The sequence below is a fragment of the Cydia pomonella genome, chromosome 1, assembly GCF_033807575.1.
Source record: "Cydia pomonella isolate Wapato2018A chromosome 1, ilCydPomo1, whole genome shotgun sequence".
In the NCBI taxonomy this organism is placed as follows: domain Eukaryota; kingdom Metazoa; phylum Arthropoda; class Insecta; order Lepidoptera; family Tortricidae; genus Cydia; species Cydia pomonella.
Window position 1 is genome coordinate 15,503,040 of NC_084703.1, and position 24,186 is coordinate 15,527,225.

Below are 24,186 nucleotides of genomic sequence, written 5' to 3' on the forward strand. Positions count from 1 at the left end.
CCTTTTGCCTGATAATTCTGAAATACATATACCAGAGGCGCAAATAGTTGGGCTCTTGGACTTGTACATATGATTTTTTGTACCTCGTATTCCAAGTCATTCCCGCAAGAGGCCTGCTCTACTGCGTTGTAATAGCATGATCATACATCGCCGCGCCCTCGGCCCACTCGCTTGTGGACCTAGACTGAAAAGTGATGCGCACACCCTACTTCTTGCAGTCTAGAACATTAGCAGTGGTGGCAGGTGGGTTGCTCATCAAGAACATATCAGTAATCATTCATCAAAAATTCATTACATAAATAGAAAAAATAATTGATGGACAGTAGCTGTAGAGTTAAGAGTTGGTTGGCACTAAAATACACAAATACTTATATAAGATGATGTTATTGTGATTGTATGACGAAACGAACATATCATTAAAGGTGATTAAATAGATATACTCTATTAAAATTGGCTGATCATTGAAATCCTTTATGGAACCTTAGATGTTAAATGATGTATTAAATAAATTAGAGTATTTATTTAGACTTCAATTTCTTGGGTGGGTGGACCTGCACGGTCTTGAAGTAGAGGGCGTAGAAGACGGCGGTAGCGAAGGCTACGATGGCCGACACCACGGCGATGTACTCGGCGCGGTTCCTGTAGACACGCCACTCGTCAATAATCGATTTCATTCACATACACCAATACATCTACATACAATACATTAATACAAAATTACCTACATCCAAATTTATACCCGAACAAATACGTTTATTTCATAACTTTTTACAGTAAAGTTGTTCTTAGGCTAACAGTGTTGAAAAATGGGTGCTAATAAGCTTTTGGCAAAAATTAAATTTTTGGTACAAGCTTACATATATCACTGACTGTATTTTTCTTTCCACAGGCAACTAATACTCATCGAGACAATTCTAAAAACCCCAAACACAAGTGCATTGTTTTTTCACAGTGTTCCCATGGCCACCTCCTGTCTCCATCATAAGATCAGATCAGCTCGATGGTACCATAGTATTGCTTTGTCATCCGACTTACATATGTGTGCAAAATTTCATAGAAATATCGATGGAAACCGAGAAGTGCGTTAAATTTAGCTTCCAAAATTTGACCCACACATGCGTACATACCAAATACAGCCTAACAGGGCAAGTTAAATAAAAGGTTGTAAAAACACACGATTTATAATACTCACTCAAATGGCGTTCCGCAGATGACGTACCACAAGGCGCCTGGCTGCGGCTTCTGGCCGCCCACGCAGTGAAAATTGAAGTAACCCTCGTCGTAGTTGTCAGGACAGAAGTATTTACGCTTTTGTAGGGTCTGCAAAATATGTAACAAATTTCTTATACTTGATTTGATCTGATATTAAACTTTATGGTGCAGTGGGTTCAGCCAGCAGTGTTTTTGAAAAATCGTGGCACTAAAACGCACCTTAATAAATTTTGGGTTATTCCCACTAGTTACTACCAAGTTGTTACCAGTGATAACTACTGGGATCCTGTTTCCTACCTTTTTCCAGTAGTTACCACTGGTCAAAGTTGTGATTTTTTTTCCAAGTAGTTACCACTAAAATTCTGTACCCCTAGTGTAAATTTATTCGATGGGGCGTAACGTGACGTACGCGTTTGCGTTAAGCAGGGGGGCGACACTTAGAAATACAAATACAAAATTTATTTCGTTACAAGGCATAGGTCAAATATAGGATAAAACACGAGTAGGTTTCACTTACAAATATTACAATTTGGATTAGCAGTAGCCTTCACACTAGGTCAAGCCTGTGTCGAAAGGACTCTAGGAAATGAAGCTAACATTAGTAAATATGGCAGCGGTTTCTATTAATAGCATCCGATAATCTACTTTTGCGTAAAGTTGACTACCGATTGTGCAAACTATATCACCAGATGTCACTATAAAATTGTTACAATTTAAAGGCATGAATACAACATTAAGAAGGTTGCATATACCTGGTATGTCAAGATCTATCTTTATTCATAATGTTATTACCTAGCAACAGTTGTTTACCGTCAAAAAATGTAAACTGATATGATTGATATGAACTTATTATTTCTCTATGAATTTTAAAGTACAGAGCAGAGTAGAGTCAAATCGGAGCAAGCATTAAACACGAGTCAAATTCAAAGACGGAAATTAGAATCCCAATCGTTCCAATGTTACAAAACCTGAGGTTTAAAAAATTTACAGTGTTCAAGGCAATGCCGGAAGGTCCTCCTCCTTAGCGCTCAAGCAACGACGAAAACAAGCCATGATTATTAATTTTGTTTACGACAAACATGTCCGCGGACACTGCCAAGATTTGTGCAATTTGATTCCGCTAAGTTAGATGAGATAGTGTGCATCTGTGGAGGTACGTGCGTAGACAAGACATACGTCCTATGCCTGAAATCCATTAGTACATACAAGAAAGATCCGAACCATCACATCACATCATTTATTTTAAAGAATATCTGGAGCGAATTGTTTACGGAGCTAGAGAGCGAGACGAAATTACTCCTAATGTTCAATTTACCTGTCCTTACTTTACCTCCGGAATATCTTGAATTCAAGTCCAGTTGGATGTTAAGGTCAAGGTTAAGAAACGCTCAGTTAAGAACTAGGCAAGTTAGTTATGCGCACATTAAAGAGTTCTAAGTTAGACTGAGACACATTAAGTCACAGAAGACGAAGCTAATGCAGCTTTGTACACAAAGATGAACAAAGGTAAAAATAAGAACAAATCAAGTACTAACACCTAGTCTATTATTATCTTGTATACCAAATTGAAAGCAATAAACATATATTATACGTAGTAGTATAAACATTTACTATAAAGTATGTCTTTTTTGGATTCCATTCTTTTAAAACTTTTCTACATAATATTAGGTCTACTTGGGCGGCTTACAAGTTAATATTTTCTTTGATATCTTGTAAACAAAAAAAAACTACAAGAGATCAAACAAAAAATTTACTTGTAAAGGCTACCTAAATTTGTGCCCATTTAAGAGTTACAATAATTGAAAACTCACTGCTACAGACCTTATGCAGCTTTTATATTCAGCTTCAAGCGTATTCGTACTCCATTATTATAAAGCTATAAAGCTATCTGGGCTACTTGGGAATTTCTCAGCAAAACATTATTGATACGAAAAAACTATATTGAATGATAGAATTTATAGCAACTAGGTATTGAATAAAATTAGAGTTTGGACACGACACGACATGGTTAGTTATTTCAAAAGTGAACCGCAATGCAGAAGGCCGAGATACTGGATAGCGGAGCCCGAAGGGAAACATAAGGTTAAAAATCAAATATACGGACCGCAAGCAGGCTATTGAGCTGAAGACCCTAGGATACCGAAGGCTCCACGTAAAGCCGAAGGCCGAGACGCTGCAGAGTCGCTATTATAGGTAAGACCCAATTCACAATGTGGTTAGAAAATGGTGACTTTAATATTAACTTGTTAAAGGAGGATAATAGGACTGAGGAATTCTTGTCATTGCTCACATGTTACAATTTCAAATGTCTCGTAAAATCAGTAACCTTCAAAAGAAATAATTCAGAGTCCTGTTTGGATAATATTCTTACTAATGTCTCGGAAAATGACATAATTGTTCCTTTGGTTGATCATAACGGCCTAGCTGATGGCCATGCCGCCCTTCTTGTTTCTTTTGCTGTAAACGGAGACAAAAAAAATAAGGTGGCAAAGAAATATATTTGGAAGGAGGTAAGAAAATTCAGTCGCTCAGAGAATATGAAATTTAGACAAAAAATATTGACTGAAAATTGGGCACACTTTGGTGTGAATACATTTATTGTAAAGTTCAACTTAATATTTAGAGAATGTTTTAAAAAGAAAAAGATAAGAATAGACATATTAAAGGGGAATCATATTAAGTGGATCACCAATGGGATTAAGGTTTCAAGTTGCATGAAGCGCGTTTTGACGGCCGGTAAAAATTCTGGATCTGAATCAATAGCACGTTACGCAAAGAATTACCTAAATATTTACAGGCGTGTTATCAGGCATGCCAGGAAATTGGCGGTGCAGACTCAAATAAAAAAAGCAGAGAACTCATCAAAACAGATTTGGAAAGTAGTTAACAGACACCGCAACAAAAGTACCGGTAAATCGCCCGAAAATATGCTATTAAAAAATGAAGATCCAAATGGGCAATCCTCAATTGTAAACTGTCCCAGCGCTATTTGTACAATGTTCCTGGAGCAATTCTGTGAAGAAAGTGTTTCAGATACCACTGGTAATCTTGCTCTGTCAATACTTCGTACACACGTTGAAAGAGTAGAAAATGACATGGTGTTTGAGCAGGTGAACCCACAGGAAATTATCGTGATGGTCAAGAAACTAAAATCCAAGACATCGAGCGGGTATGATGGTATCCCAATCACGATTATCAAAGATAATATTGATATCCTAGCGGGTCCACTAGCACATCTTTTTAATCAGTGCGTTGAAAATTCTGTCTTTCCAGACCAATTCAAGATAGCTAAAATTTTACCAGTGCACAAAAAGGGTTCGAAAACTGATCAGAAAAACTATAGGCCCATATCACTTTTACCTATACTATCTAAGCTGCTTGAAAGGGTCATGAAGGACAGGCTCACTAGGCATCTATATATGAATAAAATCATAAATGAGAGACAGTTCGAGTATCAGAAGAGTAGAGGCACAAATGACGCGATTAGCACTCTCATTGCTGATGTAGTTGGCCAACTTAACCACAAGAAAAAAGTGGCGGGAGTTCTGCTGGATCTTAGCTCCGCTTTTGATATGGTCAACCACAACATACTGCTATTGAAGCTGGAGCACTATGGAGTCAGAGGCAACTCGCTGGCCCTATTTCAGGCGTATTTAACAAACAGAAAGCTCTTTGTAGAAATACAGTGGAACCATGATCAACATGAAAAAGTCCACAGATCACGCATTGCTAACGCACACAGAGGGGTTCCACAGGGCTCCATATTAGGCCCTACTTTCTTCATTGTTTTTACAAATGATCTTATTAATTACATTGAAGATAATGTCCCCGACACCACCTTAGTTGTTTTTGCGGATGATACGAATGCCGTTGTATCTGGAAGTAGCATACCAGAATTAAACATTAAGGTTAATTATGCTTTGGGAACATTCACGAGGTGGTTTCAGGCTAATAATTTGAAACTAAATGCCAAAAAGACCAATGTAATGTTATTTAGAACCACAGCCAAAAATAAAGATGCATTGCAGATTTCCTTTGAGGGCGATAAGATAGAGCAGGTGGAGGCTGCCAAATTTTTAGGGGTGTATATTGATTCCTATTTAAATTGGAAGCCTGAATTATCTGCTGTGATAAACGCAGTAAATTGCGCATGCTATGCACTCAGAAGTCTTAGGGATGAGTTGCAACAGACTCAACTGAGAATGGTTTACCATGCACTGGTCGAATCCAAATTGCGTTATAGTATCCAACTCTGGGGCAATAGTTACAAATATAATGTACATGCTGCTTTCATTGCGCAGAAAAGAGCTATTAGAGTAATGGCAAGGGTACCACAGGAGACTCCATGTAAACCTTACTTTTTAGACTTCAGAATCTTAACTGTTCCCAGCCTATATATACTGATTATACTCACGGACTTGGTTAAAAAATTGCACTTGATTGAAACTATAGAACAGAGGGATAGACGTTTAGCTTCAAGGCGAAGAGACTTACCTCAGATCGTGAGTACCAGACTCAAAGTAGTCAAGCACGCTGCAGGGTACCAGCCTACTGTACTATTTAATAGGTTACCTGTTGAGTTAAAGTCAGTCACAAATAGCCAAATTTTCAAAAATAAGTTGAAGTCTTTCTTGGTAGAGAAGTGCTACTATTCGGTAGAGGAATTTGTGAATTAACTAAATTTTTTAACATATAAAATTATAATAGTGTTTTCATTTTCTAAATTTACAATTTGACATTCTACATTTATATTGTAATTAAATCCTAATTCCCATTTTGTTACTTTTCGTGTTTTTATGTTTTAATTTTAATATTAGTTGCATGTTTGTTGTTTTTGTTCATGTAGTTTTAAGTAGTTTTATAATAATTATAATTCAAAATTCAAACACAATGTAAATATTGTTTATGAATAAATAAATAATAAAATAATAAAAAATAATATACGAGTAGATGCTTTTGGCGCTAAGTCCTGCCAATTTCCGCATTTCGGAAAAAAATCAAAACTGGATCGTCAAAAATCTATTTAACATAGAATTTGGTCACAAAACTTCACGAAAATCGGTTAAGAGTTGTGACCTGTAGAGGAATACATCCGGACATACGAAAATGGAGACCTTCGCTAAAAGACCGACCGACGCTAAAAGTTGAGTAGGAGGAGAGCCGAGATCACATTGGTTCCAAGCTCCAAGCCAATTCCAAGCGCTCTCTTCCTCCAGCTCGCTCTTCAGCCTTGCATGGAAGCGCTTTAGGCGGAGCCTTTGGTGTCAGTTTGACTTGGTTATTGTTCCAATCCCAAACATTGATTTTTCCCAGCTCGACCTTCGCACGAGCTTTGCACTGAAGAGCGCCGCAATTAGACGATCCGGGACTTTAGCACTATACAGAGCTCGTCTTGGCCATAGGTTTTTGTCCCAGCTCGCAGCCCGCAGAAAACTTAGTTTGTTCACAGGATGTGTGTAAAATGAATGTAGTCTGCGTTACCTGTCCAAAAGGCGTGGTGATCGTGGCGACCTCGTCGCAGGGCCCGACGGGCTCGTGCAGCCCTAGCGACCACTCGCGCTCGGGATGGAAGTACACGACGAACGCTAAGTAAGTTAGGTAGTGCACGGCCAGCTGCAGCAACAGCACGTAGTCGATCGCCGTGAGTCTGTTAAAGTTGACGAAAGTACGCATCAGTGAAAATTAAATATTTACAATACGTTCGCTTTAGGAAAAACTTGGGAAAATGTAAGAAAATTTATCCGACAAAAATAAAAATTCCTATTGGTAGAAATTTAGATAAATTTGTTTGTCATTTATTTTAGTTCTCGAGCAACGCTGTGAGATTATTTTAGGATACCTTTCTTTAGTCTTTTCCCTATCGCTGAGAAGGCCGTGCAGCACGAAGGCGCCGAAGGTGGAGAATAGCAGGAAGAAGGTGACCTCGGAGTGGATGTGAAACATGTCGTGCAGCGGGTGGTAGATGGGCAGGAACAGCAGCACGCCGCCGGGCATGCCGAGCAGAGCGGCGATCACGACACTCTTCCATTCTGTCTTCTTACTGTAATCACATTGAAAAATTATATCTATTATTCCTTATTATAAGGTAAGTTAACGTCGATAAGGTAAGGTAGTTATCACTTAAGGTAGGTATTACGTCCTCGGGGTTTCTTTTGTTGCCTGCCACTTGTTTAAGTGGCTATATGGATGTGAGGATGAGGATGATGGTGCCTCTTACACTTGGGTACCTAAGTATTTCACTTTAAACTTTTTTTTTTTCCATAGGTACAGGTACATATTTACTAATCAAGTTTCGCCGAAGGTTTTAATAAACCTAAACCACAAACATAGTAATATCAACAGCATTATTGCGGTTCTTTAAAAATATTACTCACCCAGCAGATTCCCATTTGGAAACTGTAGGCGCGAACCATTTTCTGACGGCGTGGAAGAAGAAAACTAAGCTGGCGGCGAAAGTGGCGTGGAAATAGTAGGAGTTCCACGGCACCCAGTAGTGGCGGTCGAAGATGTTGGGGTCGGTGTCGTGCCAGGTCCAGTGCACGAATTTGACCGCCACGATGTCGTACGGGATGTCGATGAGCACGGTAACCAGGCCCACGGCGAACGGCTCCGCGTACCCCGGCAGTTTCAGCTTTGACACGGCGTACGCGGCTTGGTATATGAATGCTGGGTCTGGAATAAGTATATTCGTGAGAGTCAGAATGGCGGGTGTACCTAAATAAAATCAAATGAAAAGCATACCATATTTTTGTACCTAATTTGTACTATTTAGTACCTCGTTTAAAAAAATTTGTACCTCACGGTACGTAAAGTTATCATCAAAAAACAGGTCACCCGCCATCCTGACAGTCAGAATGGCGGGTGTACTTTATTACGCTATGTTCCCGTGGTTATTGATAAATTCTATAAAAGCCAAATTTTTGTACATTCAAACTCCAAGGTACCTACTATTATAGTCTGTTTTTTTTTTTCAGATTATAAAGTTTATAATAAGACTTCAAAATTAGTGGTAACTTTTTCCTCCAAATTTAAATCTGAGTAACTGAATTATAGTGTCGTTTACATATTATTGTACCGCACTATTAGATATCATAGGAACCCTAGCATTTCGGACGAAAAAAGTTAATTTTTTGATTTTTTTTACATATGTTGTACCTTATTTTTAACAGCTTCAATTTTTTAATATGATTCAGCATATAATTAATTATTCCAAATGCTCATATTGTAATTCAGTATTTTTATAAAAAATATTATATGATGAAATAGGGCAAAATGCCCGGAAGATGAACACGGTGCGATACGCCTACACCTGAACGTTTTGACCCCAAAAGATAACCAGTATAAGACCAAAATCAAGTACCTAACCTAATATTGAACGGCATGATGCCAATAGATGAACTAGTATAGATAGAGTGTAACTTTGCCCCTTTTGTTAAATTTTGACCACTGAGCAATTATAATCGGTAGCGAAAAAAATGGTCTATAAAATCTCAGTTTAAATTATTTTTGCCAGAGAGAGGACTATTTGTACCACAGGAAAAAAGGTCTCATACCTGATGGATATTTAGCCACTTACCATAGGCTCTTACTCATCCGAGCTCAATCTCAATCAATATTTTTTCACTATATTTAAAATTTTCGAAATTACCAACTTTGTTCCTTAGAAAAAAAATACCCTAGGTGGAATTATGCTCCAAGAAGAAAATATGATCCTCAAATAAATTAAGACCATTTTATACACTTTTTATATTTGTATTTGTAAATAATATAAAAAAATAATTAAGCTACCGACTAAAGATATAAAATTCTACTTTTTTCTTTTTCTAGATATAAAATTGACTATTTTTACAATTAAACTTGTTCAGTGATGAAAATGCTACCCAAAACATGAACGAACAAATTACTTGGCTCAAGTTTCGGACACGGTATTGAAGAAATGAACTATCAAAATTAATGCGAAATTCATGTATTGGAATTAAGCCCAAAAGATGAACTGGTAAAATCATAGTTCAGCTTTTAGGGATAAGATTTTTAGTTGAACAGGCCATACTAAAATAAACTTTGAAATAACTGGGTTAAATGAAAGAAAGCTTTGTTCACCTTGTGGATAAAAAAATCAAGGACTAGCCAGCTATCAATTTAAAACATAAATTATGCGTCTACCTTTTCTATTAGATTTTATACAAGCATTTGAAAAAACAAGACTTCGCCCAAAAGTTAACCGCTGTTCATCTATGGCTTAAGCATACAATATTGGAACCATAACTTGAACTGCAAATATTTTAGTAAAATAAGATAAAATATGCAATACTTGATAACGAAAACGTTAGAGGAATTTGTCTAGAATCTTTTCTGTGTAAAATCATGTAAGTAAATGCATAATTCAATGTTACACGCAATTATAAGCTTATACTTTGAAGCGCTAATCTTATTAAGATATCCATACAACTGGTGATTTTGGTGTGGACCGCGCATTTGACGACCAGTCTGAGCCACACGCACAGCACAATTGTCTGGGAGTTTAAATGTCAACCTAGGAAAGTATTGCCGCGTTAGGAAAAAATACCCTCAGGTGCGTAAAATAATTCACGATTTAATTATATCGATTTTAAGGCCAAATGTTCATCTTTTGGGGGCCGGTCATCTTTTAGTGCCACTACCCTACCACGAGAGTGTTTAAGGGAGAAGTGGAAGAGGGAGCTGGAAGACCTCGGCGGACTTTTTCTGACCCTAAACCGGCGAGCGTGTATGAGGAATGTCATGATTATTATGAAAGTGAAGGAAGCGAAAGGTATGTCAGGATCATAGCAAGTGAAAATCCGTGGTCTCTGCCTACCTCTCCGGGAAATAGGCGTGATTATATGTATGTATGTACAGTCAGCAGCAGAGAGAGGTGACCTCCCTGCATAGACTGATTGTATGCAGGCGCTGTCACTTCTCGCTGCAGCTGATTGTACATTTAAGGTTAAAAAAATTGTAAATTAAAAGAACGGGAAATACATTGTATAATGTATAATACATAACTTTGTATATAAATAAGCCACATAATCTACTTTTCCTACTTCTGTGGGCTAACGCAGGGCGAAAAATGATCCCCGAGGGCCCTTTGTCAACTAATATTCCTCCAGCCAATACCTAACTGAACAAGAAGTGCGAATAACTAACATAAAATACAGATCATCCCCAACAAACAAGTTTTACGCACATACGAAGATGATATGCAATGGCTGTCTGGCTCCGAGGATCATGATGGGTGTCTGCGAGTGCCAGAAGTTGTCATAATCTGGAACCGCGAAGTGCCAGAAGTTGTCGGCGTAGAGTCCGTGCAACACCGTCGCCAGCCAGAAGTACGGCCATCGGCCACCCTTTCTGAAAGCTGCAAAATTACATGTTCCTTAACTGCTTACTACAATATCCAACATTAAACGATAACCATAATCTCTGAAATGAAATGTATTTATTTGTCAGAATATGGTACATTGATTTGATCTTAAATTAGAATTATTGCAATTGCTTTCATATCCTACCGTGAAGGCTCTTACAAGGTTCTTACATCTATATCTTTGGTTTACACAAAATACCTACGAAAACAAAACTAGGAACAACAAATAAAGTATAAAACTAATCACTATGGTCCAGAAACTCGTTTACACTTTAAAAACAATGCTTGAGTAGGTAACAACAAAAATAGGTACTTTTTGAATAATGTTGTTGGTTTGTTTTTTATATCAGGTAATTTATTATAGGGACCGTGCGCGTTGGAGGGTCTGCCATCTTTTGGCCTGAATCGGAACAATAAACATGTAAATTTACACGTCACGTGTTTTCTTGTGCATAGTAGGTTCTGCCATCTTGTGGGCTACATTGCAACAATAAACATCACATTTACGCCTCGCGCCAAAAAACTGACGGCTCCTGTGCTGCCTCCTATAGTTCATGCACGCTCCCTATAAACTAAGTTGGATTTAGGCAATGTTAACTTCTCTCTCTTTCTCTCTCTCTCTCTATGTCCGCCTTTTGTACGATAAATTTTCTTTAGTGCAATAAATTTTAAATGCATAAATAAATAATTTTGTCTTTTATAGATATTAACATTTTAAATCAATCATAGACCATACAGTGTGTAGGTACCATCTACCACTTTGGACACTATGCGAACTATAGAAATTTATCTCTATTAGGTATTTGAAAAAGTATATTTCGGGTCATACATGATGACGCACAGATAGACCAGGTATATGAAATCTAACCTAATACCATGACAATACGAATCAAGGCCCGCATCGTCTTGAATGACACGATCTATATTCCAGGCTGGCAGATACTTCTGGCGCGTTGTTTACTTGTTTCATCGACCGCTACTATATACACGCTGTTTATTTAGTCACCATAGTAAATGTCAAGGTTAGTCAGCCAAAATGTATGAAACAGCCAATTTTTTTTCGCGTTTTCGGGGTTGATCCCACAGTAAAAGTTGCTTAGTATGACCTATATATTCACCCCGCAAATGATTACAGGTGACAAGTTAAATACCTTGTATGTTGTCGATTTTTACTTCTTCTATTAATTAAATTAATAATTCGGGAAATAAACAACATTCTAACAAAAGTAACAAATTGGTTAAGTGACCACAATTTAGAAATTAACTTCTCAAAAACAAAACTAATGTCATTTCACCCACACCAATATGAAATATTTAATATTTCATTTACTTAGCTGGAATAATACAAAATTAGAAGTTGTAGATGAATTCACATTACTCGGGATAATAATAGACAAACATATCTGCTGGAAGCCACATATAAAAATCCTTGTTCAAAATTCGTTTACGTTCTAAAGGAAATAAAAAAATCGACTGACTTTACAACTGCACTTCAGACCTATTACGCATATGCCTATAACTGGCTGAGCTACGGTGTAATTTTATAGGCAAATAGTATAGAGGCACCGAGCTTATTTATTCTCCAAAAAACTTATTCGAATTTTTTTTTTTTTTTTTTTTTTTTTTTTTTTTTTTTTTTTTTTTTAATTTATTCGTAGACACAAACAAGACACATTAAATTACATGATATAACAAAAACAAAGGAAGTATAAAGTGCCACGAAATGGCCTCATCTCAGCATGTTGCTGGTGGCTTCCAGCGCTGATCTTCCGATGAGACCATCAAGTGAGAAAAATCACGAAAGGTAACAGACAAGAAGGAAAAAGACAAAATAATATAGAGTGAACAAATTGAAAAATAGATAAAAGATAACGACTAAATTAAGTAAAGATTATTTTTATATCAAGCATCGTAAACATAACACTGTATCGGTCCGGTCCAACCATACCTTGGCTGAACATTACAGCTGCATACGCAACAAGCGCCAACGGTAGCTACTTTAGTTAATGATAAAAAAAATGACAGCTGCTAACCCTAGAGCATAATATTCACACCCTTCCCTGTATATATATTCTAGAAATATGCAAGTTTGTTAGAAACTACCCCGAATTAAACGCGATGATGTAACAAAAAATCGTATAATGCGCTACAATAACAAACTTTTACTACCTTGCGGCTTAAGATGCTTTCAACTGGGTCTTTTGTAATGCAAATAAAAATATAAAGCCTGACCAGTAATATATGATCATGCGTCATATTGCGGAATTTCATTGGAACTACCTTTTCATACGAAACTGAACTGCCAGCCTATACATGAGACTAACAGCGCCCTCTTGACAATGATCATATATTTCTGGTCGGGCTTTATACCAAATTAGAAACAGAAACAACTGAAACAGCATTTATCCGCAAGCTGAAACAATTACTGATCACGAAATGTTACTATTCTTTAAATGAATATTTAACTGATGTATTAAGTGAAACCTAGATGTAATTTATCATTGTATTATAATTATAAATGCCTTTCTCCTTATTTTTGCTGCGCCCAACAAGGTACAGTCGAGTTCATAAATATGTATACATTTTTTCACCTTATTGCAATGGATTTAGGAGAGGATGTGTAGACATATTTATGAAGTCGACTGTACGTAAATACTGTGATCTATAATTATATCTATATACCACCTATGTAACCATTATGTGCAATAAGTGTATTGAGTATAAACAAGCATACGGCCCGCCTGATGGTAAGTGGTCACCTATTGCCTGTTGCCTAAGGACGCCTGCAACTCCAGGGGTGTTCCATGCACGCTGCCGACCGTAAAACTATGTTGCCGATAAGCTACATGACTAACGTACCGTGAAGCAAGGTGACAACGCCGGCGATTAGGTAGACGGCCTGCGAAATGAGGTAGGTAGGCTGGGCCGCCCACAACTGCTTGATGTCATTCGTGTGGACTAGCCATTGCCACCACTGGAAGAGCAAATGTAAACTTTATTTAATTAAAGCCGATTCTTTACAAATCATAAATCATACTAGTCACAGTGCCAAGACGATTCGACCGTTCGATAACAGCACCTTAATAGTAAGTAAGTACTTAAGTAGCTATAAAATGTAGAAACTGCAAACGTTTGACCCAAAACAGTAGAATACCTAAGTAAGTAAATTGCTTTCTACTAATACCTATAAGTACTGTTAAACAGTTTCATAGCTGCCTGGGGTCTTATGATACGTTACTAAACTTAAGAGTCTCACGGTAGCAAAATTTACCATCTTCGAGGTTCATCATATTTTAAGAGGTAAAATTCAGATAACCAAAAAAATAGTATTTTATACAATCGTGATATAATAGAGAGCTTTTTAGTAGAGTACCGTGTTTAGGAAACGAAGCTTGCCGATTTGCCTAAGTAAGGTACGAGATTGAAAAGCTTGATTATATCATAATTGTATACAATACTTTTTCTACGAGTCATCTAAAGTAATACTTTTTTTACTATAAAACCTAAGTAATTAATGAAAATTGGTAAGTATCTCAGTACACAAAAATGTATCGAAACGTCACAACACCTCTCAGGAAAATCACAAGCCGTATGTAATGTAAAAGTGGTATTCTGATCAATACTTCTTAAATCTTTAGACACACGTTTTTAGGGTTCCGTAGTCAACTAGCAACCCTTATAGTTTCGCCATGTCCGTCTGTCTGTCTGTTTGTCTGTCTGTCCGAGGCTTTGCTCCGTAGTCGTTAGTGCTAGAAAGCTGAAATTTGGCATGGATATATAAATCAATAAAGCCGACAAAGTCGTACAATAAAATCTAAAATATTTTTTTTAGGGTACCTCTCCTACACTTAAAGTGGGGGTGACATTTTTTTTTTGCTTCAACCCTAGAGTGTGGGATATTGTTGGAAAGGTCTTTCAAAAGTAATAGGGATTTTCAAGAAACATTTTTTGATAAAGTGAATATATTCGGAGATAATCACTCCGAAAGAAAAAAAAAGTGTGTCCCCCCCTCTAACTTTTGAACCATAGGTCCAAAAAATATGAAAAAAATCTTGGAAGTAGAGCTTAAGAAAGACATTAAATGAAAACTATAGGGGACATGATCAGTTAAGCTGTTTTTGAGTTATCGCAAAAAGTTTTCCCTTCATAGTGAAAAGACTTTAATTAGGTACTGATTATGCAAATTTGCCTATTTGTTTAACTCGGGTGAAAGGTACTGTTTCATCCCTTGGTTAACAATTTACTATACTTTAAGCTCCAGTTTAGCTTATTGTGACGGAAGAGTAACTACGGAACCCTACACTGAGCGTCATGCCCGACATGCTCTTGGCCGGTTTTAAAGTATTGTTTAGACCTCCGCCCCTGAATAGGTGACCTAAGAATGCTCTCTCATACATTTCAGCGAATCATATAATAATAAATAAATAAATATTATAGGACATTAGTTATTACACAAATTGACTAAGTCCCAGTAAGCTCAATAAGGCTTGTGTTGAGGTTACTTAGACAACGATATATATAATATATAAATATTTATAAATACTTAAATACATAGGTAACACCCATGACTCAGGAATAAATATCCATGCTCATCACACGAATAAGTAAATGCCCTTACCAGGATTTGAACCCGGGACCATCAGCTTCGTAGGCAGGGTCACTACCCACTAGGCCAAACCGGTCGTCATATGACAGTGTTTTCTATGAAACGGCACATTTTTTTGTGATTTCGGTGTTGGCTCCATAGTAAATATCGTTCAGTATGACCGACATAATATTTTTCCCCTCAGAGCATGCTATCTCATATCTTTATAATATGTATCCATATGATTAAGAAAAAATTAATACCTACTATGCAGCCATACATAGACAGCTGTTGATAACATTGGATTTTTGTTAACATATGGACTGCCGGTATTATATATTATATAAATTCAAATAGTTTAACGTGTTTGACGAACTAAAAAAAACATCAAAAGAAAAACTGATTTTATTGATTGAAACAGTTAAATATTTATTTTTTTACATATTAATTTCGCAAGAGCAAAATAATAATATGATTATTCGCTAGCAATAAATATTTAATATTGACACCTGGTTTCTTTCAATCACTTCAACTAGTAGATACTTAAGTATAGTTACTGATAAAAACAGGCTTATGGTTTGTGCGATAAAATAAATGAAATGATTTAATGATAATAACGCGATTATTTAAATGACTTACTGTTATGGTGTTAGCCGAAGCCATCGTCGCGTGCTGCACTCACGTCGTGCTCCAAGAAAATGATAAAAAAAGATTTAATCATCCACATGGTGTTGATGAATAAGAATAGTGTTGATCACGTTCAATTTTAATTTATCGATAATGTGGCTACGGTGGCTAACTTTGTACCATTGTCATGTTTTTGTTTTTATTTTTATTTTATTAAGATGCGAATATAATTTTTTTTGCCTACTTTAGTTAAGTTGCCTTGGGTACGTTATAAAAACAATAAATTACAAAACAAAAAAAACACAAAATTGATTTAGGGTCCAATTTCACTCGAGAAACTTACACAAGGTGACGTGGTGATGTTACGGCCGAACTGTTAAATTTAGCATTTCGACATAAAGTCTGTGCGGAAAGAGAAGAGTCCGGATCCGGAACCAAACGGGCAAACGTTCTATTACTTTTCTCTTTCCGCACTGAGTCTACCAGCAATGGAATTTGTTTTTTTTTGCGCGAGAATACCTTAGGTGCCGTAAACAAATACTCGTAGTAAGGTGTTTGAACACTACCCAGCTTAAGAGGAAAGGGAACGAAATCACGCGACCGCTTCTCCATCCAAACGTAGTCCCCATTTACACCTCTGGATATTAACATATTAAGTATAGATTTTTTTTTGCAGTTTCGTTTTACACACACAGGTACAGTTATGGCCCTTAGAGCTTTTAGAGTCCAGGGAGTTTAAAAAAAATGTGCGGGATATGTTTAACTTCAAAAAAAAAACGAAAAAAGTCACACGAAGGGGTTATAGGCCGTGGGGTGGTAAAACCCGACAGATTTTAAGGGTGTATTCCTGAGCGCACGTGGAGACTAAAACGTCAAAGTTGTTTGAAATCGGGCTTGTTTTACAGATAATGACAATTCTTGTGAAAATTTGTTTCTGTAATAACTAGGCTTTGCACTTTTGGATGCTCGCCGTGGTTCTAGAATCGTTTCATTAAAAAAAAATCTTAGTCAAAGTGTAAAATAAAACATTTTATGAGATGTCATGATTAATGTTGTTATATGGATAGGGTAATAAACACGTTATTATGACTGCAATTAATTTTATCATAAATCTATACTATTATCATACACACAAGTCCCTGTCACAGTTCACAGCTGACGCGATATGCATAGTGCTTAGTGAAAAACGCCATTTTGGCTGCGATGCTGCCACTATGTGACTTGTTTTGGACATACTTATTGTTGTACATGTTTTGGATATATATATTATATTACGTGTTGTAGAATACTAGTATATAAGCAGTTTTCGATATATTCAAGGTAGGCGCACTTAGACGGCATGGCGCACTTCCCCTACCTCACCTTATACTGACAGACATTAAAGTATTAATGGAAACTCGCAATTTTCATCTGTAAATAAAAATACTATAATGTTTGTTTTTCGTACCGGTGTAATAAGGAATAATGTGTGTCGTGTGCAGGAACAAAAAAAAATATTTTTTTTTTCAAATGTCACTAAGACCCAAGACTCATAACATTTTTTGCTCCATATAAACCTCAGGAATACGTGGTTAAAATCTGTCTGGTTTAACCAGCCCATGGCGTATAAGGAGCATAACCTTGAATACCATTCCTAATAAATTGTGTAATTTACCAATAAAATATTTTCTATAACGACAAATATCCAGGGAGGAAAATGGGCACTACGTTTGTATTTAAAAGCGGTCGTCCAATATCGTCGTAGATAGGTAATATTTTAAATACTAAAGGGTTACTGTTTTAAAACTATAAGAAGTGTCGCGCATGTGTCACCTCTGGAGCTGCAACCGTCCATAGGCTACGCACGGTATCCGTTTAACATTTACGTGTGATTACTTGCCACTATCGCGGTATTAAAAATATCGATATATTTTCATGAATAACAACGCTATGTTCTTATCAATTGTTGCGGTGCCCGCTACGTGTCTCCAAATAGATGCCAACTCGAGTGCCACATAACATAATACAACCAGCATTGCCGTCGACACACCTCGCTGCTGTGCAAATATTCATTCATTGTCTACGTAACCTTAATGGATAGATACTATTGAGCATGCAATATCTGTTACCTAAGAGTATCTTGCACAATGTGACCGAATTATATAACAGAATATACCCATATGCGTATAAATACATACTCATAATTGAATATTCGATTTAGGTATTACTCTTTTGTTACTATTGTATACCTACCTACATAGGTTTGAAACAATATAAAAATAATAATATTAATAAGTGAATTTTGTACATGCAAAAGATAGCAGACTACGATAATGATTGTTGTCAATCGGATATAAGTATACCTAATAGAGGGTGTTTGGATCCTGCAAATAGATATATTAAAGGCCCTTTTTCCCATGCGATTCGGTCTGTTACCTTTTTCTCTGCTAAAAACTACTTAACTGTTTTGATGAAATATGTATGAAAGGGTCCCTAGGGATGGAAGTTGGAATCGGGCTACGTCGTTACTAATATATATATATATATATATATATATATATATATATATATATATATATATATATATATATATATATATATATATATATGTGTGTGTGTAGGGAATCGTGGGCGTATCATACTAGCGACAGCACATGTCACCCTTTACGTTATTTCAGTAAATTATTTGTAAATACCTACCATAGAGCCAAGAGTAAAGTAAGTATTCTAAAGTACAAAACCAAAGGAAAGGAATGAAAAGGCTCCAAATCAAAAGGCACGGATCCGCCGCATAATTCCGACAAGTTTGCTGCACTGAGCTGTGAAGCAGAAAGTGTCCGAATATCGGATAGATGTAATAACAACTTTAGTTGTCATTATATTGTTTGTCTATGGTTGTCATATATCCATGTATTTTTTGGCCTGATATGATTACAATTTACTTTTCTTCTGCCTATTGTATGTTTTTCGAATCAAGCTCTTTTGGTCATAATATATAGGAATAAAAATATTTATAACTTGATACAACTGTTTTGTTAACTTTTATTTTGACATACTTAACTTCAAAATATAGAAATCATTATCTCTTAGGACAAATTATGCCTGTGATTTTGATTAATATCTAACATAATATTTTTCGATTTGAGAAATGCCTATTAATTAATGCTCACTCTCAACAAAAACAAAAAAGAAATTCCGTCGCAGGGATTCGAACCCAGAACCACTAGCTAGAACTAGATTAATAACTACCGAACCCCGCCAGGTTATACCAGTTGACAATTTTAGTTCTGAGATACAAAGAGAGCGCCTCTAGTATAAACGATGTTTTAAAAGTGTCATTTTTTTGTATGGAGTTAACGTTCTCCTAGTAAGTATTGTATTCTTTGTACAAAACCCTCAAAAGAAACAGTTCAAAATTAAAAAAGTTGTTTTTAGACATGGCAATAAGTTAATAACATTGTCATTAAGGACCATGTCATTAAAATGTCACCTGTTGTCTTTCAAAAGTGTCAAAGTTGTTAAACTGTAATACTACTTTACTAGGAACAATATATTATCGTTTTAAGAAAAAATCAAAATGTTCAGAACTCTGTGCAAAGTAGCCCGGGATTTTTCCTATCCCAAGAGTAAATACCGCACAAATCTGCTCATAAAAACCAATACAACATATGCAAATGCCATCAAACGACGATCGCAGAAAAAAGAACCAGTGGAAATTGTAAAATGGGTTTTATTGGTAAGGTTAATTTATATATTCAAGGCTGATAATTTACTTCAATTTAATATTTACTTTATAATCTCTCCCTCATTCATGGAAAGATTATACTTTTCCTTAAATGAGGGGCATCAAACAACAGAAACGATTTATAATTTACATACCTCAATTTCCCGTAATAAACCAACACAATTATTTTAACAACAGCGCCAGTAAATCGAGAATTAATGTTCCTAATGTTGGGTAACATTAACTAATTGGAGTAGCCCACCAATCCAATTTTTAATTGCTTTTTGGGTAATATGAAGTGCATGAGTAACTATTTTCTTATATGTAGCAACTTTGTGTATAATAAAATTCCTTAAGTTGTTTTTTAATACTTGTTGAGGTTGCAGGTTATACCAGTAAGTTCATTTGGGCTAGGCTGCTGGCAAGTATACCGTCTGCAATGGAAACTGGAGCTTATAGACATTCTTCAAGCAAAATCGAATTCTACTCCCATCCCAATGCCAACTGAGTAAGACAAGAGATTTAATATCATGGTCCTAACTCATATATCTGTAAATGCTTAAAATAATGTGCGCTTGTAATGTTGTAGCTTTTCAGAACTAGAAAAGATGGAGTATAAGCCAGTTAAGGTGAAAGGTGAATTCCTTCATGACAAGGAGATTCTTATAGGACCCCGAGCACTTATTGATAATGAACACCAGAGATTTGGCTCCCTGGTGTCTGACCCCAAGAAGAACCAAGGATGGCTTGTTGTTACTCCATTTAAATTATCTGATACAGGGTAAGTTAAATATATGTAAAGAAAATATAAGAATCATTTAGTTGCTGTGAAAACTGTTATTTGACTATTTTTTGTGCATTCTTGCAGTGAGGTGATCCTAGTCAATCGTGGTTGGGTACATCAAAGCATGCGGCCCAAGGATAAACGGGAATCATCTATGATTAAAGGCGAAGTGGAGTTAACAGGTGTTGTAAGGCTCACAGAGAAAAGAGCCCCATTTATGCCAAAGAACAACCCTGAAAAAGGTTCCTGGTTTTCTAGGTAAGATGCACATTGACATGTTAGTATCAAAAGTAACTAATAGTTTAGTTACACGACAAAACAGTGCTATTTAAGGCAAATGATGATGGAATTTGCTTTTGCATATTCGCTCCTTTTGACTCACAGATTGATTTAGGAAGAGAGCCAAAGAAAGTCAAAAGCTGCTGTGAGTATAAAAGCTGGCGACGCCCTTGAGCCTGTTGTTTCATCTGCTACTATTAATGCTGACTGAACAACGCATTGTCAAATATTTAAGGAAAAGGGGTCTTAATATGTATATGAATATAAGACTCTATTAATGATTCCTAATTCAACATGAAATGTGTATCACATCATACTTAAGTATCCTTCCTTAATTTCTTAGCAGCTGTTCTAAAAAATCATTGTTTGTTATTGCAGGGACTTGGATGCAATGAGTGAATATTTAGGCTGTGCTCCAGTGTGGCTTGACGCCAGAGGCATCCCAGACCCTCTTGAAGGCTGGCCAATACCTAATCAAACTCGAGTCACTTTGAGGAATGAGCATATGTCATATCTTGTTACTTGGTATTTACTGTCAGCTTTCACAGCTGTTATGTGGCACAGATTTTTTATACGGAAATTACCCCTGATGTAAAAAAATTGTATACACTTAACAGCAACGAAAGTGGGTCACTTTGTACAGAACTTCCCATAAAAACTGGGTGTTGATTGACTCTTGAGTATAGGTAATTGACCAAATGAAAGCAAAAAGCTCTTCTTCAGCTTGGAAAAAACAAATATAACGACCTATACAGGTCGCATTACTCAATCAATTCTCGTAAAATTTAGTGAGAAATTTCGATGATATTAATATAAAATTTTGTTCTCAATTCCGTTTTTGGATATTTTTTTAAAAAGCGAACCCTTGGGCGTTTGTGTTATGAGGTCTACATTTCAGAGCCACTAGTTTAAAGATTCATCCAGTTTATTTTTGGGAAACTGAGAAGCAGCGGCGTAGCGTGTGTGTTTGCCGCCCGGGGCCCATCAGAAATTTGCCGCCCCGTTTATGATCAACATTAATTACTACATAAGAAAAAGATGAGTAAAAATGGTAAAATACAACAAATAAGTTCAAAAACTAAAACTCGACTACTGAAAATCGGTCTCTAAAAATTATGAAAAAAGGAAAAAATCTCATCTGAAATAATCACACAGAATATACTTTATATTTATCATTTTTAGATGAAGAAATACAACAAAACATAATTTACCTAATAAATGTTGTATACAATGTGGAAACAAGTAACCGACAGATTTTAACGTGGCGTTTTTGGTCTAAAAGTGTGGGTATGTGTTTTTAATTTAAAGGGTTGGGGGTGATTTACTATTAAAAATCCTGAAATACGTATCTCGGACCAACTTTTATACAATCTTCTTTTTTTACTGATTCCACATAAAAACTTTAACCCCTTTTTTCCCTAACGACCTTTTCCTCTCCCTTTTCACCCTTACGTGGTTATTTTCGAGTTAAACACTATCTACATACCAAATTTCAATTAAACCGGATCAGCGGTTATTGATTTCTCGTACAAAATTATTCCCCCCTTTTCTCCTCCTTAGTGACAAAAAATTTCAAGTGTTTGATTTTTTTTGTTGTTTGTGTACTAATACTATCCTACATACCAAATTACAGCTTCCTAGGACTTTAGGAAGTACCCTAAGGGTTTTAATGATCACCAGTGAGTGAGTGAGCAAGTCAGTGACGAAATCGGGGTTTTTTTAGATATGAATCTTCTTTCTATTTCTATTCGTGTCGAGGTTTTTTTTTTATACGATGGAAGCCCAATAGGCAGCGGTGTTGACAGCCCTCGCTGTCGCGACCCTCAGATCCAGCTCCGAGCAGTGATGCGGGCATGCGGGGCACGCCAGTAGATGTGCTATGGTTTGCGTTGCTGTGTCGCAGGTACATTGAGTCGAGGGGCTACGGAACAGTCCCCATTTTGATAACCCCAAAATATGAATTAAATTTAAAGTATTAGAGCTATGCAATTGACATTATATCCCGAGAATTTCGTTTATTCTGGTATAATTCAAACACAAGTTATGAGGGTTCAAAAAACGACGAAGCGCTTCGAGAAAAGGTAAGTAGTGGCCTTGCGCTTCGCTTTTCCTGTCTTGGCGGGGGCACTCCCGTACCCCAAATTTTCACAAGAATTGCCATTATCTGTATAACAAGACCGATTTTAGAAAACTTTGTATGAGATTTTAGTCTCTAAATGCGGTCAAGAATACACCTTTAAAATCTGTCAGGTTGCTCGTTCCCACGGTGTAGGTATATTCAATATTCACAAACATATTTAAAGGACATATGCTACGGTCATAAGTTTTAAGGTAAAAGTAAATGATTATTTCGGATAAGATTTTTTTCTTATTTCATACGTTTTATAGTGCGATTTTCAGTAGGTAGTCTGGTTGTAGTGTTTAAACTTTTTTTTTATTAAATTCATTTTTGGGGATATAATTTTGTGATATATTATTTAAATTCATTTTATATTGTTTTTGTGCGAAGTGCGAGGCGCCCGCCTTTAGTACAGCAGCGCACGCAAAGCGCCCAATACCTACGTCAGACTACGCCCGATGCTTTTAACATGATTGTGACAAATACTATTACTTATACTGTGATCGTGATTCGTTCGCGTGTAGCGCGCCACGTTCATAGGGCTACGCCCGACTATTTTGGCATGAGGGCGCCGAGGGCGCCCGGCAACCGAACGCGCGCGGCGCGCCACGTACGTCGGGCTATGTCCCACTTTTTTAGTATGAAGGCACCGACAGCACCCGGCAAGGGGCGCTGGGTTCAATTTGATGTGACGTCATATAACCAGCGGACAATCGTGTAAGTTCGGTGGTGGCTCCGAACGCCCCGTTCCGGCAGCGATGGACTGCCCCTGGGCTATAAGTTCGTCAATTACGGGCATTTTTCTCTGTCACTGTGAGAGTAAAACAGAAATATCTACGCAATTCACGAATTTGGGTTTTCCGCCTCGGGGGCCTCGCCTCGCGCCGCGCCGTTGGCTCCCGCGGTGCACTGGCGCGTTAGTGGCGCGATTTGAAAATTTTTAATTTCTTAATTTTTTTAATGCCGTGTGTGCCGCCCCCTCTCATGTGCCGCCCGGGGCCATGGCCCCCCTAGCCCCCCCCTCGCTACGCCACTGCTGAGAAGAAAGTAATTAGGATTCCTTATTTTGTACCTTTCCTTGTAAAATAAATATAATGTATGTATAGGTTCTTAATTTTACTTCTAAGAATGAAATCAAGTGTTCATCATCTATGGATATCAACTAAATACTTACACAAATACCTAGCGGAAAATTGTTAAAGATAGTAGACACATCGTGTTATTGAGTTTGTTTTAATAAAACAAATGTCTTTGTGAAAGGGATCTTTAATTTTGTTCATGGTTAAGCATTGCTACGAGACTTCGACTAGTCCTATATTTTATCATTAGCCTAAATAACATCACGCACTAGTGATAACTAACACTAACTAACCTGTGCGTTACACCAGCACTTAGCAGTGCACCGGTTTCCCATAAAATAATTAAATACATACTTCCCTTGAATACTACACCTAACCCAGAATTCGCATCCTTCAAGTGGCATGCCTTCTTTGAC

The 24,186-nt window shown here is 36.8% G+C and overlaps 2 protein-coding genes across 2 annotated transcripts; one reads left to right on the top strand and one right to left on the bottom strand.

Annotated features, from left to right (window-relative positions):
• Nucleotides 1-444: 444 nt before the first annotated feature.
• LOC133516516 (uncharacterized) lies at nucleotides 445-15,915 on the bottom strand. Its single transcript, XM_061849505.1, has 8 exons — nucleotides 15,819-15,915; nucleotides 13,454-13,568; nucleotides 10,418-10,588; nucleotides 7,587-7,884; nucleotides 7,052-7,252; nucleotides 6,694-6,859; nucleotides 1,193-1,320; nucleotides 445-639 (listed from the first exon to the last, which is right to left on the bottom strand). Exons 1-8 carry the CDS (start codon nucleotides 15,840-15,842, stop codon nucleotides 519-521), a joined length of 1,224 nt encoding a protein of 407 aa, XP_061705489.1. The 5' UTR covers nucleotides 15,843-15,915; the 3' UTR covers nucleotides 445-518.
• Nucleotides 15,916-19,252: 3,337 nt separating this feature from the next.
• On the top strand, nucleotides 19,253-23,950 carry LOC133516549 (surfeit locus protein 1). The gene is made up of 5 exons (XM_061849541.1): nucleotides 19,253-19,521; nucleotides 19,896-20,017; nucleotides 20,099-20,290; nucleotides 20,378-20,551; nucleotides 20,951-23,950. Exons 1-5 carry the CDS (start codon nucleotides 19,363-19,365, stop codon nucleotides 21,165-21,167), a joined length of 864 nt encoding a protein of 287 aa, XP_061705525.1. The 5' UTR covers nucleotides 19,253-19,362; the 3' UTR covers nucleotides 21,168-23,950.
• The last annotated feature ends 236 nt before the right edge of the window (nucleotides 23,951-24,186 follow it).